This window comes from Tyto alba, unplaced genomic scaffold (genome assembly GCF_018691265.1).
Source record: "Tyto alba isolate M040663 unplaced genomic scaffold, T.alba_DEE_v4.0 Super-Scaffold_20000042, whole genome shotgun sequence".
Classification (NCBI taxonomy): Eukaryota; Metazoa; Chordata; class Aves; order Strigiformes; family Tytonidae; genus Tyto; species Tyto alba.
The window spans coordinates 2,988,398-3,007,897 of NW_024881293.1; the positions used below are offsets into that span (position 1 = coordinate 2,988,398).

Sequence of the window (19,500 nt, forward strand, 5' to 3'; positions counted from 1 at the left end):
AGATGTGTAACAAATTCAGATCAATTTTTTTCTCTTACTCCCTCCTTGCCCCTCTAATTGAAGAACTACTTAAATGGTGGCTGAAATACACGCTGTAAGTATGGATGCAAAATATAAAAGCCCCTGAAGATTAGGTAGAAACCCCCTAGGCTTGTATGAGGCTTTTTGAACAGCAAAGGAGTAAGGTTTGTCTCCAAAAGGCTCCAAACACCTGTAATTTACACTTCTTAGCACATTTTTAAGATGGAGCAAAATGCTTTGATCAATAGATCAGTGTACAAAAGATGAAGATTCCCTTTGCTAATTACCGCAACTTTCTTGGCCAAGTAGAGAATTCACATGTTTATTTTGGGTTACACACACAATACAATCTTGTTTGTCTCATGGCTGAATTGTCGCTATTCCAGTCTGCTTTAATTGCTTTTCCCACTTGAATTAGGGAATTGATCCCTTAGTTTAATAAGCACAGACTTGCAGGTTTTTTTGTACTCTGCCCCTATTGCAATATGAATATATTTAGCTGATGATGGACTATGGCTTCCATATGTAGGTGGCCACAGCCTGTCATAGGTTTAAGCCAACTGACCAAATGTCTGAGGTTAGATGTGTAGCATCAACAGCTGTCTTTTTTAAAGGTTATTTTTTAAAGGCACGTGTTCTTGGAATTTGTTTCCTGGGTGGCATGTTGTCCCGTGGAGAGGCCAAGTGTTTTAAATAACCTCTTCAAACATGTGTTTTGCACTTTGCTGTAAGGCTGAAGGCAATTGTCTCTGAAATCAAACTTGTGATGGCAAAAGCTTTGGTGCAAGTGAATGGATAGTTATTGCCTTTCCCTATCTGTGGAAGGGGGAGAATGACAAATTGGGGTCCTTTTTGCACGTCCAACAGATATTTGGATAAATGAGACTTTTACCTCTGACTTCAGTGGGGCCAGAATGTCACCGGAAAGTTTTTGGAGAAGAGAAATGCTGATGCTGAAGTTGGTAATGGTATATTGCTGTGTCCCAGCTGGGAGGATGAGCACTATTACTATTTGCAGGGATCAAAGACATACCACTACTGTGACTGCAGTGTTAGCTAGCTTAGGTGCAAAGCAACGGCCTAACCACAACTGCACAGCACGTGGCACAAGCTGCAAAACCCACCAGAAAGCTGAGCTCTGTGTGCTCTAGCCAGATGGCCACGAGTACACAGGTTTGCTACTTAACAGTTGCTGTGTTCCTACTGAACTGCCATCAGTGACTTGTTTGTAGACCCACCCATGTCTACATCAGTGCCAGCACATGCTTTCTTGGATAATTAAACACAGGTGAATTGCAGTTGGTATCTTCTGCTAAAATGTCTTGTGATCATTTATGGAAAATCCCAACATTTTGGGAAGAGAAGAGGGCACAGTGGGTATCCAGCTTTCACAGTGGGACTCTTCCTCTGAAATCAAAATAAAAAACGTTTGGTGGTGCTAAGCAGCTATCTGCCACCATAATCTAGTAATGGCAGTTCTTGGTTTCAAGGTTGAGACTGGCTAATTGGACAGAGTGTGATTTAATCTATAAAGAAAAAAGGGGGGGAGTGGAGAAGAATGCCCCCAAAACTCTGAAGTACAAGTGGATACAAGAAGAGGGGGATTTCTTATGAATTATCACAGTCTAGAAATAGAATTATTTGTAATCCAAAGAGTTGCAGTTCTAAGAAGAAAGTATTAATAGTCTGACCATAAATCTTCTATGGACAGTTGGAAATCTTTCCACTGTTTTCAATTTACTTTGGACCATATTCTATGTAATGCATCTCATGCTGTAGAATTCCTAATTTCCCCCTGGAAATATAGTCTGGGTCCCTGCTGTGTTATATACATTACGATGCCATTTCCAGCAGAGTTTAAGGACCTCTGATGATAAATGTTAGATTCACAGCAAATTTTTGCTTAGGCATTTCAACATAGTCATACAGTAGCTGATATTATGGTATATCTGCATGTCAATATTTATTTTATATAGGCAATTTGTTGTACTCCTGACATAGGAATTCCATCACATATGTGAAAACAAGGAAATAATTACTGTTGCAGAATTCTAAAGGGAAGGAAATAATTGGCAATAGTGGGTCTTCTTAAAATAAGCCTTAAAAACGTCTGGAAGTTTGCTATGACTCAATATGTTTTAAGGAAAGAAAAATGTTATTTTAACTACGAAGCTGGCAAATGCTACCATTTTGATTCCACAACAGCAATCTCTGTAGAAGACATGATTTAAAAGCTGCTATTTCTCACTGTCTGAAGCTAAATACACTCTTCTATTCTAACAAATCTGAATAAAATTAGAGCACTCTGAATAAATTCACCCTGCCTCTGCGCCTGCTGTCTTAGCTTGAGGCGGAAGCAGATGACTGTGATCTCTAAGACTGTCAAACTAGCACCATAAGCCAAAGCTACATTCACCTTAAAAAACCATTAAATTTATTCCAGGTTGGTAACAAGCTGGTCCATTATTTTGGGGGTTTGGTGCCAGTGTTCAGTTTTTTAAAAGGACATTTGAAACCTCACAGGCATTTTTGACATTTTCCCATTAACAGGGCTGATATTTGGGGGCTTGAGAGTGCTTTGCTTGTGTTCAGATTTAAACTTTTAACACCTTAGATCTATCACCAGCTCACTGGAAGATGCTATTTTGATTTTCCTCATTAGCAGCTCTGAAAAAGGAAAAAAAAAAATTAGCACATTTCTCATTTAATATTAATTGGAACATATTTTTCCCTGTAGCAGTTTGCTGATTATGAGATTTGAATGCCAGTGACTGCGGTGGCTTTGTAAATGGTCCCTATAAATAGAAAATAAGGAGCTGTTTCTGTGAAATGACCAGCTAGAGAAAAGACTCATTAATCAGGGATCCAGGTACAGACCAACAACCCTGCCTAACACTGGTCATGTAAACACAGGCTGACAGTGCTGTCTGAACAATCAAGCAGAACAGCTTGGTCTACACTAACATTTTGTGGGGAGAAAGTTTAGTCAAGTGTTTAAAATATGGAAATACAGATCAAAATGCCTGTGTTGTTGCTCCAGCTCTCCTGCTGCCTAGCTGCAGGCAAATCACCTTGTCTCCTTGTCATTTAATCACTGACAAAGGGCTGGTTTCCCCCTGAAAACTGTGGGAGCAGCATTTCTTGGATATAGCAATGTCTTCAACAATTACATCATGGAGTGTGAAAGGTGGAAGTGGCCAGTGTATAAATCACACGAATTTGTGTAACAATGCAAACTACCCATGTTGAAACACTGCAGGTCATTTTGGGCTGGCTTGCATCAATGTTTTCAGTCTTCCACATACCCTGTAGTGGGTGCATTGAGCGTTTCCAGAAAAAAAAATACTATTCATGAAGGAGAGCAAGACTTCTTGCTACCCTAACAGCCATGTACCATTTAATAACTACCTGTGCCAAGGTCTGCTTTTTGTGTTGATTGCATAAAATGTAGCACAGTTTACCTTCAACCCTGCTTTTGACCTTGTTTCTACTGTAGTAGAAATAAAGAATAGTAACAATGGCACCTTTCATCTCCAGGGCTTTCAAAACATTTGGAAAAGGTGCATGCTCTGAACAGGGATATGGCACTATTTTAAGGAACATGTAGAAATTTATTCCCCATAAGGAAGAGGGGACACCCATTTCCCTTAAATCAAAAGAGGGGCTCTAGGCCCCTGGGAACCACACGGGATTTCAGCTGCCAGCAGCCCTTTGGTTAGCCCGCAAACTCCCGCACACCACACAGCGAGCCTCGGTGTCCCCGGCGTGGGGAGTCACAGCTCCTGGTAAGCAATTGTTAGATGCCAGAAAACCCAAGGCACCACGGTGCAGTCTTCAGGGAACACTAAACCAGAGCAAATCCTGCCACCTGCTGCTTCCCTACACGTCTACAGTGCCCTTATTTTCAGAATAGACTAAGCCTTGGTCTGCTCTAACCTAGCTGAGGTTTTATTGAGCTTGTGTTTACCAGTGGGATTGCCGTATTCAAGCCTAAAACACCTGAGAGGCTAGATTAAATGATTTGCTTTCAATATTTATAGGTAACAGCAGTAATTAGAAATGTCCATGCAGGACATAGTGATACACCTGGTGACGAATGTCCACACCTCTTTTACAGAAGCAAATACCCGGATTGTGCTGAGTATATATTTAAAAGTAAAACTAGTGATAACACAAAATGTCAGGGATATGGAGGGAGAGCGGGCTGTCCAGTGAGAGCACTGACGTAAGTAAAGGTCCTTTCAACGCCCAAGCATTTGAGGGAACAGAAGAAAAATGCAAGCTTGCCTGTACAAACCAGTGGATTTTTATAGCATTCCTCTAGATATCTCAAAGTGAAGAGTTTAAATTAGAAAGCTGACTCTGTGGGCAGTTATCAGCAACCAGTATGTGCAAAGCTGTAGCTTCCGCATCACTGTAGGAATTCAAAATTACTTTATTTTTAATTTTTAAAATCCAAGATTTTCTCTTTGTTGGCTGCTAGGCTGGGGCACACAAGAAGCTTAGGCAATGCCTAACCTCTAAGCCTCCTCTCCATAAGCACTTTTCTGTCTGGGATGAGTGTTCCCCACCTTGAGGTGAAGTGGAGAGGACAAGGCTGTAAGTTTCCACGCCAGCTGAAGCTGCTAATAGTGCTGATATAAAGGATGTCAGGGTTGCCACGGGAGAATGTAGTTGTTTGAAACTTAAGGGAGACTTTGGCGGCATTCCTCAGGGATCCTTAACTACCTCTCAGGCCAACCACTGTCAAGGACAAGGGCTACCATCAGGTCAATGTTCTTTTTTATATATAGTGCTAACTAAATTTAGTGTTAAATCAGCTGTGAAAATTTACAGCTTGTAATATTTACCTGACAGGCATCCAGACCCTCTTGTCCAAATATACAGTTCCTTAAATTAGACACAAAATATGTCATGAGGCAGCAGCCTAAATTACATATTTACAGCACTGAAGCAGGTAAGTACATATTTATAAAGCCAGTCCTGAGTTCTTATTTTTAAAAAACAGACTGGCTTGTTCAATGTATTTTTTGAAATCCTGACAGAGTATTTAATCAATCCTAGGTCTGAGAGCTCTGTGGGCCAGGGGCTGTCTTTGTATTGTCTGTTTACAACTGAGTTCTGCACGATGAGGCTGACCTCCTTAGGGGTTGTTGCAATTGAAAGAATAAAAGTATGTGACAATAAAGAGCAACTCCCTATAAAATGACTGTGCCTAGAGATTTTTTCCTTCTTAGCAAGCGTTATTGCTCCAAAACAAGTAGTATATCATTTATATAACAATTTCCTTATGGGTCATTGTTGAATAGAACTTGGGTCCTTCCATACCCAGAGCGAATACCCCCACCACTGCAACTACAAAAATATTTCCTTTATGCACAGTCAGGACAGAGTTCTCTACACCAAGAAGCTTAGGAAGCACAGTTACACATAGAAAAATGTAATTCTTTGATATTCTGGACTTACTCCTTTGTGAAGTATTTCCCACAAACAAAACCTTATGAACTTGTATAGATTTTAAGTCATAAGAAAACAACAAAAACCCAAATCAAAACAAAACAGCAAGCAAAACTAAGAAAATGTCTTCATTAGAGACAGCTCATAGTACAAATCGGGTTCATGACATGCTGCTGTGTTTTTGTTGCTTATGGCTACTCTTGAAGACAAGTGGCTCCTTTGAAATGTGAACATAGAGAATAGATCAAGTAAGAAGTTTCTGCAAAGAATGTGTCACATTTTGGGAAGTTAATGTGCTCTTCACTCAGGTGAGTAAGCAGGGCCTAACCCTGCTTAATGGTTAACTTTGCTGTACTGAAATCAGTGGGACTATGCCCCTCTGTGGTCCCCTATATCACCTTCAAGAGCTGTGTGATACAGCACTTTAAGTATTTGCTTTGTTTGATGAAAATCTTGATGGGAGCTGTAGTTCCTGCTGGTGTGAAATACTATTTCTATGAGGAAAGCCACACTGTCTAGAAAAGAAGGACGAAATATGAGTTCTTTTTAAAAACTAGTAAATTCATTTTTTTCCTGAAGTGTTACAACCCCATATGGCAGTAAGATTATCATCATAGGTATATTGCAAATGAAAATCTGTTTAAGCTGCTTAGACTTACAGGGGAAAAAAGAGTATCAATGGCATGGTTTAAGATGGTGCCTTTTAAGAGCTGATCAGTTCAGCTCAGTTCAACCAACAGTACAAAAATTTTAAAAAAGAAGAGGTTAGTTACTAATGTCAATTTGCTGTTTTCATCACCAATATGAAAAACATGTCTTTCAATATACAAACAGGGTTTGCCAGGTACATGTGCCTTGTGTAAGCGCATTCAAAGAAAGCTTTTTTGTATTCTTATGGGAGCAGGGTGAGTCTGAATCCCAGTCCCAGGAGCTATATATGCTTAAAGGTACTGTTCAAAGAAATCAGTGCAATGGAATGTGCAGGTTTGGAGGACAGGACTTGGCAGCCATTGTGTCCCCATTAAGCAGTGCTCAAATTCAGACCAGTGAAGCTGTTTTACCAGTTAGCTGACTTGGATAGCACTTTTTAAGCACCATACAAGGAATATTTATAAATATTCCTCCTGAAAGAGGCCTCCTAACCATGCGAACAACCTCCTCTCAACAGCCTGTTTCTCTTCTCCCTGAAACCCTGCCATTCAGTCTCTGAGCACCCTCACTTCTCAGCTGGCATCCTCAGTCCCCCGTTATTGCAGAACTTGCCAGACAGAATCAGTGCTCCTTGTCTGAGTCCCAGCCCTGGCAGATTCTCAGTCCAAAGAATCTATCATCTTGTTTATACAGCTCATGTAGGCTGACATCAGTCTCCTCCAAGGCAAGAAATATTCTTGCTTTGAGAGATGTGCATCAATTCTAACTATCACTTTGTCTCTTTAATGTCACAGAAGTTCAAATAGGATGCGGATTTCATGCAATCAAGACTGTCTAGAACATTTTCATAACAGAGATTTGAATCAAAACATCTCTCTGCTCGGTGAAAAATTGAAGAGACCAGTGCACTCTTGCTTTCCAGTCACAAGTGACCACAGGGCCCTGAGACTAAAAAAAAGTTTCTCGAAAAAAGCTTGAATAAATCTGACACATCAGCAAACTGTAGTCCTTTGCATATTATAATGATTCCCAGGAGTCCCAAAGTGCTTGTTGTACATTACTGAATTATGCCTTATGACAGCAGACTGTACCAAAATAAACATTACCTATTTACTCATCTGATAGTAATGTACTGGAGTTCTGAACTGGATCCATATTTCAGAGGTCTCCGAGTTCAAGAGTTTTTATCACAAGGTCTATATTTCAAGTTGATCTCATTTTTTTTATAAGGTTATGCTATTTTCATCATTAATATCCTCTCTTCCTGAAAAGTGTACATCATCATAGTCTAACCGAGCATTTCTGTTGTACATTTTCATTAGCTGGCTGCATTTTCTACTTACTAGTAAATGGATTTCTGAGTTATTTCATATTTTTTAATGATGAAATATCAGATTTTCTCACCTCTTTTCGATGGCAGCTGTGAACATCTTGATTGTTTTAGTTTTCACCTGTTCTTGAAACACAGGCAAAATAGCCTCTGTTTTAGTGGTTTTATCTTGAATAAAAGTCCTTGTAATTTCTGAAGATTTGAGGGAGTTGGGAAATGTATTTGTGTTAGACACAGCAAGGGTATTCGTCATTAAAGAAATCTCTAGCACAGCAGTATTGTAACTGATTAAACAGCATTGTTTGTCACAGTAAGAATTGGTGTAAGTGAACTATAGGTGTAGGTATCCTTCAGGTAAAAACCCACCATTCCTACTTCAACACGCTTCTGCCAAATGCAGTATAGAGCTTGGAAAAAATTGTGTATATGCTCACCTCTACTTATTGGCAATAAAACAGATATACAGGATCAGAATGTAGGATTATGACCTAATCAAAATGGTCATCATGAAAATATAAATGAGGTATGCTTGGTGTAGCCATGTGTTTGCAGCATTGCTTTCAGCAATGGCTTGATCTTATGGTTTTGAGGGGTTCTGTCTGGAATAATCTAGGTCAACTACATTTTGTAGGAAAAAAGAGGGGTTTCAGTGCTATTATCAGTGCTATTCTAGCTGAAATTTTGTCTTGTATAATATTTGAGCAATGTGTTTGAGCTAAAGATATGGTCATTCCATTTTTGTTACTGGCTGGTTGGTGTTTGATTCCACCTTCACTGAAGTGAGGTTGAGATGGAGAAGCCTGGACTCTTTCTGTCATGAGTTCAGCTTGAGGCTTGAGTCACCAAAATGCTAGCTAGATATTTGTGATGCATATGTAGTATTGCTGAAGTGAAAACAGCTCATCAGTTAAACAGTTCAAAGCAGATATTTTGCTACTGGGTATTATTAATCACAACTGACATATCTTGTGGAGTTGTGCATTTTTCTATTTAAGAAGGTCTCTATCAAAATGCATTTCATCCAGTTACCTAGCATGCTTCATTTAGCTCCTTTGGGTGTCTAGTCATATACTTTACTTGTAAATGTCTCAGTAGTTGAACAGATTAGGCCTGTGTTTGGGGATCCCTGACCAGTCAGCTTACAGATTTGGAATTAATGTTTTGATACAATATTCACATGTGGTACTTGTGCATCTCAGTAACTCCCTGTACACCAAGCTGGTCATGTCTTTTCATATTTGAGCTTTTGTTTTAGAAGCACAATAGATAATAACCATAAATGTTTCAGTTACTATAAGTAGTTAATAATTGTGAATGATTGAAGACCAGATTTTTAAACAAACTGATAGAGTTGCATGAAATGAAGATTACCTTTGTATAATTTCCTAGGCTGCATTTTAAATACTATATTATATGGGCTACATATTATAAATATTATATGGGCTTTGTTGTGCTATTAATATGCATGCCTGATTGGTATTTTCATTAAAAATATTTGCACATGGGTAACAAACAGAAAAACACACTTTTTATAGTCATATTGGCAAGAAAATTAATCTGGATGGACTTCCTTGTGGGTACAGGAATTTCTGTATCCACCAATTTTCATTCCATTGTAAGGCATGCCTTCTTTATGGATTACTTTAAAGATGTTTTTTCAACAGAGTGTGTTTTTTATAACACAGCACTAATAGCTGGCTGTGTTTCAGTGACTACTTTCACCTATTTTGCTTTCAATTTTTTCTAATTGCCTTTGTTCTCCCTGGGGCTTTGAAGCCAAAAAAACACCCCATATAATGCTTATCTAATTATCAGGGCTCTTGCCTTTCTAAAGGATTTCATTAACGATGCTGCTTTCTGGTTCATGCAACCAGCTGAGGGTCTGCATACCTCTCCTGCAGACATTTTTGGGTCTCCTGGAGTAGTGAAGAATCACTTTGCCAATAGGTGCCACTGTTGCTCTACACACACGTCTGAATCATCAGTGTCCTTCAGTTGAAAATCCAACCTTGAAAAGGCAAACCTAAATCACACTGACTAAAATGCTGCAGGGGTAAAACTCTGTACAGACCATGCATGGCCTGAGGCTTGTTCATGCCTAGACTAAGGCACATGCTTTATCTCATTCCTAAAAATGATTATATTATTGCTAATGAGATAAGTATGCATTGAATTAATTCCAGATATATTTAATCTAAACCTTTGAATTTATTGCTGAGCCTCTGACCAATAGCAGCTGAGCCTTGCAAGTATCTCCTCTGGCCCAAATGTGATTTAAATGCAGAAGTTGCACATCAGTGCAATAAGAATTTGGACTTCTGTCAGCACTTTTTACATAAGTCATTCACATACCTTTTCAGCTGAGTAACATATCAGGGTGGCCTATCCAGAGGTATAAGGGCCACCTACAGCTATTTAGTCTACATTTACTGTTTGGTAACTTCAGGTCAGCAAATGCAGTTCACTTTGCAGCTTATCTACCATTAGGTGCCATTCAGCACGTAAAGCCAAGGGCAGTCAAGGTCTACTTGCTTACTGCATGGGGAAAAACCTTGGTTCACCTTGTCCTTAGGTATGCAGCCATTGCATATGTTTACTTGATTCTTGGATGTTTCAGACACATTACAGAATAACACAATTTTCTTTTCTACTTTTTCTTTTCAGAAATGTCTAGCAAGCTGTGTAAAAATGAAAAAACAACTAAGGACAATTAAGAGGTTAATACTCTTTCAGGTTCAACACCACTCTGTTTTCTTTTTTTCTTTTACTGCAACTATTCCTTGACTAGAAACCAACAGATAAAAACTGTGTTTTCAGTGATTTAATATCTTCTGAAATATTCCCAGCCATCTGCAGGTCCAAATGTAACCCAGCAACTTGGTCTAACAGAGAGCCCTCTGCCTATATAACCTAATTCTCATTCCTTCTGCATTGAACAGATCACTCCTACGTACATGAGCAACAAGCTATATTAAGTAGTACTTAGGATCACCCTAAGCAGTTTACAGACAGGCATCCCTTGCTTTTCTGTCTCTCACCAGTTGGCGGATGACTTGCAGATATTTCTGACCTCCTTCATAGTCCAGGATTCTACTGACGTTTTGGGGAAAATATTCCTGGTTGGAAGGGAGGACATGAGTTTTAGCTGGTTGTCTCAGTTGACGAGTAGCAAAAGCAGAAATTGGTGGGCTTTCATAGGAAATGGTGTAGACACTGTTCATCACTCCAGCTTCTTTCTGGTGCCATTTTTTCATCAGGTACTCAAGGAGGCCATAGTTGGTGGGAGGTTCTGAGACATGAAATTATTAAACATTAGAAGTTATAGAATTACATTTTTGGTCCTGGTGTTTTTAATCCACAGTTGTCATAGAGAATATTGGTACTATTTTGACAGCAGACTAAGGGCAAAATGGATCTTTTTGTTCCCAGGGTATGTGTGTCTACTCGCTGGCTGGAAGGGAAAATCACTACTAGATATCGATAGGACAGTAGTAATGGTATAAAGGTAAGGAGTCCTAATTCTTCGTAGCTTCTCTGGTAGATATTTTAGAAGTTAGCAGAGCTGTACATGTCACTTAAATTCAGAAACATAATAATACTCTGTAAATTCTCCTGCTAGCTGTATCTCTCAGGTCTCCTTGTTTTCAGCTGGTGTCTTGTGTTATTGCATAGAGGAGAGAAATCTCTTCATTGACACTGTCCTTCACTGCCTCCTGTCATGATTAAGTACTCTGATATGGATAACATTTCCACTTTATCAATCCAAAAAATAAGCTACTGGCTGGGTAAGAAAGTATCCAACAGTCACCACAAGACCTATTCTCAGAATTAAAACAGAAGGAGGTTCCTGGCTCTAAGTCTATATATTGACCACAGCACCATGTCCCATCTGATTGAATTAATAATGCCAAAAACTACCAAGAACGGGGCAATCCGATTTCTGAGGAATCCAGGCAAACTTGCATTCGTTCCCGCTGTGGAGGGGAAGGAGCACAGGGCTGTAACCGTGTCTGTTGTATTTGTCGTCATACTCTGATACTAAATTTCGGCTTCTTGGTTCATCATGATGGGTGAAGAAGTGCTGCATTGGCAGGCCCTGAAATGAGATGTACATGAAACCATACTATTTGTCTTTGTACATAGCATTCAGGTGGCTTAGCATGCTTCTGAGTCAGATTGTACTATCAGTGATATCACAAAATTTTGTCAGTACTTGTACTACTTTTACTTATAGTTTAGTCCCTGAAAATAAGGACATTTGCATTTCAAGTAAAGTAAACGTCCTGTTAGACTAAGCAACTACATCTGTATGTCATGAGATCTGATTAGTCTGATTTCAAGATATGCATTACAAATTTGCAGATACATTTAAGAATCCTGCAAATGAAAAGCTGATTATCTTGTGCTTCTTAAGTGTTTCATTGTGCACTAGTGCTACATGTACTACCTTCCAACTGTCTGTCAGAAGAGACTGATATTTGAGGATGGAGAGGCACCTTGGAGGATAGGACATTCTAGCAGATCCTTGTGGGAAAAGTATTGTAGTGAAAGATCTGGGACTCCTTTAAGTGCTGTTTGTTCCTATGAATCAGAGGTGTGCTGATGAAAGGAATCCTCTTTTACCAGCAAGCTCATAGCCTGTGGAATGCCCTGAAGACACAATACCCAGCCCTAGCTGGTAGTAACGTGGTGATTTTCTTCATGTGCCCTCGTCACCCTCCAAGGCAGAGACTGGGAAAGAAACAGAGGGCACCAAGCATGTGCTGTTTGTCTAGCTCTGAAAGGCATCCTGCTTGAATCAAACGTACGAGGGAGCTCTGGATCCTGTAAACCGGCCGCGGAGCTGCAGTGCCTTCTTTTACACATATAGTTGTTTAAGGATGTAAACTACGCTTAAGTGTTAGTCAAAGGTCATTGCTGTTTGGAATGTTGGCACACACAGCCCTACATTTGAAATTTCTTTTACTTACCTCCAGTTTTTCCATCATGATTCTCCTTAGTGTGTGTTCTGGTTTGTGATCTGGGAAGCAAATGAAGTCTGTTTTGTAGATGCTGCTGCCAAGTTTCCCGGTCTCTTTTGTAAACTAGAGAGATACACAACACTTGGTATAGCTAAGGCAATCTGATAACTACTAAAGCTCTGTTCCAGTGCTGCTTTCTTCATCTATGCATTTTAAAAGCACTTATTTGGAAAGAAGGCTATGGCATGTACTTTTTCTCAGATGGTAAAGTCAGCTGGTAGAATCAGCCATTGTAAAAATCTGGATTGATTCCTTGTTGTAAATACAAGATATTGTACAGGCCTTGAAAAATTATCCATGGTTTGCTGTTAAAATACTTTCACCTACCACATGAACTACCATCTGAAAAGGACAAATGAACCCTTTTTTTTTTTTTTTTTTTCCTGTTGTTCCCTTTTTCCTACTTCTGCTGCAGCAGGCCAGTCTCTGCAATATAGTCTAGCATTTTGCTCCAGAAAAAAAAAAAATCTGAAGGAAATCATTTTCACAGAGTCAGGAGGATTTTCCCCAACAGGTCCAATACTGAACCTACCTGGCATGTTTTGACAAAATGTCAAATGATAGAATTTTGCTCAGCTCTTAAGCAGGGCGTACAATCTATCAAGCAGCTCTGCTGGCAAAGATGGTCTTCTTTATATAAGCAAATGAAACCAATATCCAAATTATTATTAAAGATCCTCTGATACAAGTAATAATAAGTATTAACTTATGGAAGGACTAATGAAGCCTCTCTTGTATAATAGTGGTACCTATTAAGTTGTATATATTGTTGTTGTATAGTTGTATGTAAGTTGTACAGCAGTCTGAAGCGATTGCCATAAAAAGTGCCACAGCATTTTTAATTGGCTAATATAATGTCCAGTGTGAACCAGACAATATAACCCACGCTCAGCCATTGCTTCAGTCCTGGCTTAAGAGGGAAGAATGGCAGATCATAAACAAAATTAATTAAAGTAGGCCAAGCAAGATGCTTATCCTTCTGCCTTTTATTACTCTTCTGAGATGAGCCTGGACTCTAGCATACGACTGCAGTAGTATACTACCTACACAGCATTGGTTCTGACCCACTATTCCTGCTCTCACACTTCTTTCCCACTCTTACCCTTTTCCTCTCTTCCAGCCAGTTTCCAATGAGAACTTTATTAGAGTATTTGGGTTCGATTTTCCAGCAGTCATGTTCATCTCTTTGCGATGCAGTCATATTTCTTTGTCTCACAGCACTACCCTCCCTGGTTGTAGGAACTGTCCTTAAAGTTATGTTGGTGAAAGATTACTTAGTACTCCAGTGCTAAAACTAGGGCAGAAAGGGGCTCTACTTCTGCCTGTGTGCTGAGAAACGTGGGTGCTGTGTGGAACTGCTTGGCTGTAGAACCATTTCTGTTTGCTATCCCCACAGTGACTGTCGTTCCAGTAACCACATTCCAGGCTGCATCATACTTACCTTTGACCAAAACAGTGGCTCCTAACCCACTAAAGTCTTTAGTAGAGTTCAGAATCAGATCACAGAGTATGTCTCAAAATATTGTGATATGTGACATACTCCTCTATCCCAACACACCACACATACCTGCATGACACATGGTCTCTCTTCATAGACACACACATTTTATTTTAAACAAGTGGGTCAAACCAGGATGTCCGTTCAAAATAATGTGTTCTTTATTGACATAGCTAAAGAGGAGGGCTTGCAGCATGGTACAGGCTTGTATAAGGTTTGCATATTCCATGTTCCAACTAACAGCTGGAATGAGGTTCTGATGAGCCTTATCATTGTTAATGGCTGCCCTTGATTGCCTACCCATCACTTTATATTAAATATCCTAAAAAGATATTTTCCTAGATTGAGGCATTAACAGACTCGTGGAATCTAAGATGTTTACTATAAGCTTTTTAGGAAGTTAACAACGCTGTCCAATCCCCTTTTCCCAGCTGGAAATGAGAAACCACAATAATCATATAGGCTTATGATTCCATGGAATCCATCCTCAAGATGGTACCAGGTCACTCGAACACCGTTGTCCTCCAACCTCTTCTTGTAAAGCAAGCCGTCGTCTCTTAGCACATCATACTCGCAAGTCAAGATGAAAGATTCGGGCAGCTGGTGAACAATAGCATCTTCGGCTAACAGTGGACACAGGTTGGGCTCGCAGAATCTTTTCACTGTCTCATAAACTTCAGCTATAAAATCAGTGGGCCTAAGTGGCTTCACACCTCTGACCTTAAATTTTTCAGGGATGTTGTCTGGACTCACCCACTTCCTATATTTCAGCCTCATATCTGGAGGAATATGAGAACCCTCCAAGACCTCTTGCATATGCAATGCATCCCCATTTAGGTACTGCAAAGCAAAGAAAGCAGCACGTTCTCGAAATAAGAGAGGGACTCCTCGATTTTGATGATAAGATGGTAAATTGAAGTCCAGTGCCTGAAGGCCTGGGTAGATCAAGATCTGAGCACGAAGTTTGGGGAGGTCTGAGCTCCCTGCAAGGGTCTGGCTAACAGCAGCTGCTAGGTTGCCCCCAGCACTGTCCCCACAGACAATTACATTGGCAGAATCCACCCCATAGTGCTCTATATTCTTCATGAAGTGTATGGTGGCATTAAGACAGTCTTCATACGCGGCAGGGTATTTGTGTTCAGGAGCTAAACGATACCTAGTAATGTGGAAAGAGACAACAAAAGTAAGAGAAGGAAAGGTCATTACTATTAATCAGGAAATGGCATTCTGTGCTGTCTTCCAGCCCTATCATTTTGGGGTGCTTTTCCTCCAGGTCAGGATATTCATTACCTCCTAAGCCGGCACTCCGCAGTTAGTGATTGCAGATAAGCCATAAATTGCGTATTCAGTCACAAGGACTCAGTAAGGTAGAATTGTCATCTGACTAAGAGTCTGACCAAGACTTTGTACATTTCTTAGTCATGATGAAAACTCCCTGTGTACTCCTGACAAGATTATTTAATAATTTTCTGCTTCTGCTTCCTGTGTGTAAAAATGGAGTAATACAGTGTGATTATTTCTATAAATCACAGTTGTTTGGAGCATCTTATTACATGTTCATATCTTCAGCAAAAGGAAGACTTTTTTAACCTAAGTTTTTGGCTTTTATAGATTTTCTTAGTGTGCCAAATATTTCCATTTGGGTCTTTTCTGAGTACTTCAGGGCATGAACAGTTAAGACCTGTGAAATCTCCATTATCACTATTTGTCTCTTTATGGACTTCACTGAACTCTATAGAAATTTCTCTGCACAAAAGAACATCTCCAAAACCAGTGCAGCTCTGCTGTAGCATCACAGCAACAATAATCTCCAAACAATAGAACTGGGTTCACTTACTGTACAGATACAACTACCGATTCACTTTCTCTGGATATGTAGCGGCATACTTTTTCATAGGTATCTGGAAAAGAAATATTTTCATTAGTGTTTTGCTATTGCCCTAATCTTTGAGACAGCTAGGGGATGTTCATTCCAGAAAGGCACATATTTGTTTTCAGACTTCCTCCCAAAGCACATACTGAAACCTCCTCTTATTTCAGTTTTATAAAAAGATGAGAATATTCTTTATACATTACTGTAATTCCTCCAGCAAATATCTTACCAAGACTTCCAAATACCCAGCCTCCTCCGTGAAAGAAGATGATACCTCTCCTTCGCTCATCAGAGGTAGCTTTAGGCTGATAAACCCTCACAGGTACTTTGTTAAACTGCAGATCCTGGATAAAGAGCTTTGGATCCACCCCTAGTTTCCGTCCTTGTCGCACGTATCGGCCAAAAGTGATTTGACTGCAAAGTCCAGTCTTCTCCAAAATCCTTCCCTGTTAAAGGTAAAAGAAAGCAAGGCTTCTTTAAAGGCTTCTTGAGTTAGCCAAGGTATAAAAACTGCACTGTAATTCCACTGAACTGTATTTGAGGGAAATTTTAAAGAAACACATATCTTAGGAAAAAAAAAAAAAAAGTGGTGATGTTGTAAAATATTAATACACTATATATATATATATATATATATATATATATAAAAAATAGTAACAGCACAAGAAGTTAGAGTAACTACTGAGAGGACTGCTCACAGAGGAGGATAGTGGCTATGACAGCATGTCCCAAACGCTCTCTAAATGGCTTCCTGGACACTAAGTGCTGATAGGAGAGTTCATTCTAATAGGTTGTAAACAATTAGACTAAAGTCCTTGTGTTTTGCCTTAATACATCCATGAAAAACAACAGTGAGGAAAAGTAACTCCACTGTTGGTTTTCTTGATAGGAATGCCCAGTCCTAAAAAAGTGAGTGATCCCAGGACAGAGTCAGAAAACAGTATTTGATTTAAGTTTGCCTAGATTAGTTTTATCAAAAAGAAGAAGTTCTACCTTTTATCATACCGGCTGGAATCTGAAGAATCAGACTGAAAAAGCAAGGCTTCACATACAGCAATTTGACCCCTCTTAGCCGATAAAAATAAATCTCTCTGGTTCGAGAAAAACAATTTTCCCAAGCTCTCACATCCTACAGACTGTAAAAAATATACCTCCATTACTCAAATCCAGTGCCATTCTAATATCACATCAGCAATTTTATATAGGCCATCCAAAATGGCTGTCATGTAATATACATTTTAATTGCCAGTATTGTCCTGCACACCTTTGTGCTCATTCTTGTTGCATTTATACTTGATAATAACAATTAAATGTCATTTATAGAAGCAGCAATAAAAGCTTTAATAATTCTTCACTGCATAAACTAATTAAACCATAAAAGTCAGTGAATTTGGAAATCTTAAGTGCTGAGTTGTGCTGTGCAACTTAGTTACTGCTTTTTATTTGCACAACAGATTTACAAAACAAAATAAAGCAGCTTCCTTTCCCAATGCTCCTGCAATTATCTTGCAAGCTAGAATATAAATCTGATGTAATAAGTGAACAATCAAGAAGCTGGGAACAAAATTAATTAATGGAATCAAACAAATATACTGTTACAGTTCGTCTACGAAACAAGATGCCAGTTTTAAATGCCCAATGAGACCCTGTATTAATGCGTTCCCTTGTCACCTGCTAGTGGGGTTCAGGAGCTGTGTGGCTTTGTCAGCAGATTTCAAGAGGATGTAAATGGTATAAGAAACATTGTGGAGGAAAACAAGGTTTAGGTGATAGCGAAGGCGATGTTGTGGCTACTGAAGATTACAAAAAAAACAAAACAAACAAAACAAAACAAACAAAAAAAAAAAAAAAAACATTAAAAGATACCAGAAGTAATAGAGGAAGAGTTCAGGAGAGCTCTAATGCCGTTTATGCAATTTTGTAAAAGGGAGTCCAGGGATTAAGTAAAGCAGCCCTAACCGGATTTTGTGCCATGAATGTCAGCCGTGGCAGGAGCAGCTGAAGGGCTGTGGTTTTCTTTGTGCAAGGTGACTTCGCCTAAAGCTGAGGGCAGTTATCAAACAAAACACCAGCTCACCTCCGAATTCGAGCCCCAAACCACCACGGCCGTTTGGCCGCCGCCGCTAACACGCCCTGGGCACGCTGCTTCGCGACGTGAAACGGGTTTTGCCCGTGACACGAGCAGCGCCCAGCCTGGGGGTGCTCCCCCTCAGCGCTCTCCCATGATGGGGAGCCGCAAGCATCCTCCCTCCCAGGAGGGCGGCGGGGGCACGCGGATCTTAAGCCAGGCTCCTTTTTTCCTTTGGCTTCCTAGCGCGGCCCGTGGGCCGGGGTCGCGCCACCCCACCCCACCCCACCCCCCGCCGTGTTTCGCGGGGCGGCTGCCCACCCTCGCCGCGGGGGACCCCGGCCCGGGGGACGGAGCTGTAACCGCGCCCCCCCGCCATCCCCACCGCGCCCCGGCTGCGCTGGAAACACACACCCCCCACGCACCCCCACCCCCGAAACGCCCAGCGGGGCGGAGGGCGCGACTCACCAGGGCCGCCGTGCCGAGGAGGACAGCCAGCACCAGGCGCAGCTTGACGGGCTGGTTCACCCCGGGCGGGATGTCGTAGCTGGGCAGGCCGAGGAGAACCGTGGCCAGCGCCAGCGCCAGCGCCGCCAGAGCCAGGAGCAGCAGCAGCAGCGCGGGCAGCAGCGCCATGGCCCGGCGGCGGCCCCGCGGGGGCTGCCCGGCCCGCGGCGGGGCCCGGCACAGCGGCCGCCCGCCCCCCCCGCCCCGCTCCGCCACCGCGGCCCGGGCCGCCGGCGTCACGGGCCGTTTGTGACAGCTCTGCAAAGCCGGCGGCGGGGTCATGGTGCGGGCGGCCGGCGAGAGCCCGGGGGGGAGGCCGCGCCGCCGGCTTGAGGCGCGTTGTAATCTCGGTTCAAGGAGGCAACGCGTGACCTGCGCGGGCAGCGGCCAGGAAGGAGCGGGGGGACCCGGGGACGGGCTGGGGGGCCGGCACCGCCGGGCTGGGGGGCAGACAGCGCCGGGCTGGGGGGCAGGCACCGCCGGGCTGGGGGGCCGGCACCGCCGGGCTGGGGGGCAGGCACCGCCGGGCTGGGGGGCAGAGAGCGCCCGGCTCTGGGGCAGGCACCGCCGGGCTGGGGGGCAGGCACCGCCGGGCTGGGGGGCAGGCACCGCCGGGCTGGGGGGCCGGCACCGCCGGGCTGGGGGGCAGACAGCGCCGGGCTGGGGGGCAGACAGCGCCGGGCTGGGGGGCCGGCACCGCCGGGCTGGGGGGCAGAGAGTGCCCGGCTCTGGGGCAGGCACCGCCGGGCTGGGGGGCAGAGAGCGCCCGGCTCTGGGGCAGGCACCATCGGGTATTTCAGAAGAGGCGGGAAGCCTGCGGCGCCAGCGGGTTGCAGGGCACCCCGCGTTCCTGGCGAATTCATCTTCAGATCAGCAGGAGCGTGTCACTTGTCCTTAAATTCAGGGACTCTCTGTCTAACGGCAGCCTGCAGGAAGCTGAACAAAGGGCTGCCTTCACACTGTGAAATCTAAATGGAAGACAGCATCTGTTCTTGTAAAAATCTCCAATTTCCTCAGTCTTAGAATTTTCATTTCCTCAGTCTTACTCTTTTGAGTATGCTCACTACTGTAGTT

General features: G+C 42.1%; 2 protein-coding genes across 2 annotated transcripts; both read right to left on the reverse strand.

Annotated features, from left to right (window-relative positions):
• Positions 1–10,210: 10,210 nt before the first annotated feature.
• CUNH1orf158 (chromosome unknown C1orf158 homolog) lies at positions 10,211–14,071 on the reverse strand. The gene is made up of 4 exons (XM_009966395.2): positions 13,583–14,071; positions 12,430–12,543; positions 11,378–11,555; positions 10,211–10,748 (listed from the first exon to the last, which is right to left on the reverse strand). Exons 1-4 carry the CDS (start codon positions 13,679–13,681, stop codon positions 10,462–10,464), a joined length of 678 nt encoding a protein of 225 aa, XP_009964697.2. The 5' UTR covers positions 13,682–14,071; the 3' UTR covers positions 10,211–10,461.
• A 46-nt stretch (positions 14,072–14,117) lies between these two features.
• Positions 14,118–18,776, reverse strand: LOC104360448 (arylacetamide deacetylase-like 4). The gene is made up of 4 exons (XM_033007586.2): positions 18,388–18,776; positions 16,081–16,297; positions 15,816–15,879; positions 14,118–15,134 (listed from the first exon to the last, which is right to left on the reverse strand). The coding sequence occupies exons 1-4, from the start codon at positions 18,706–18,708 to the stop codon at positions 14,360–14,362; spliced, it is 1,377 nt and encodes a 458-aa protein (XP_032863477.2). The 5' UTR covers positions 18,709–18,776; the 3' UTR covers positions 14,118–14,359.
• Between the last annotated feature and the right edge of the window lie 724 nt (positions 18,777–19,500).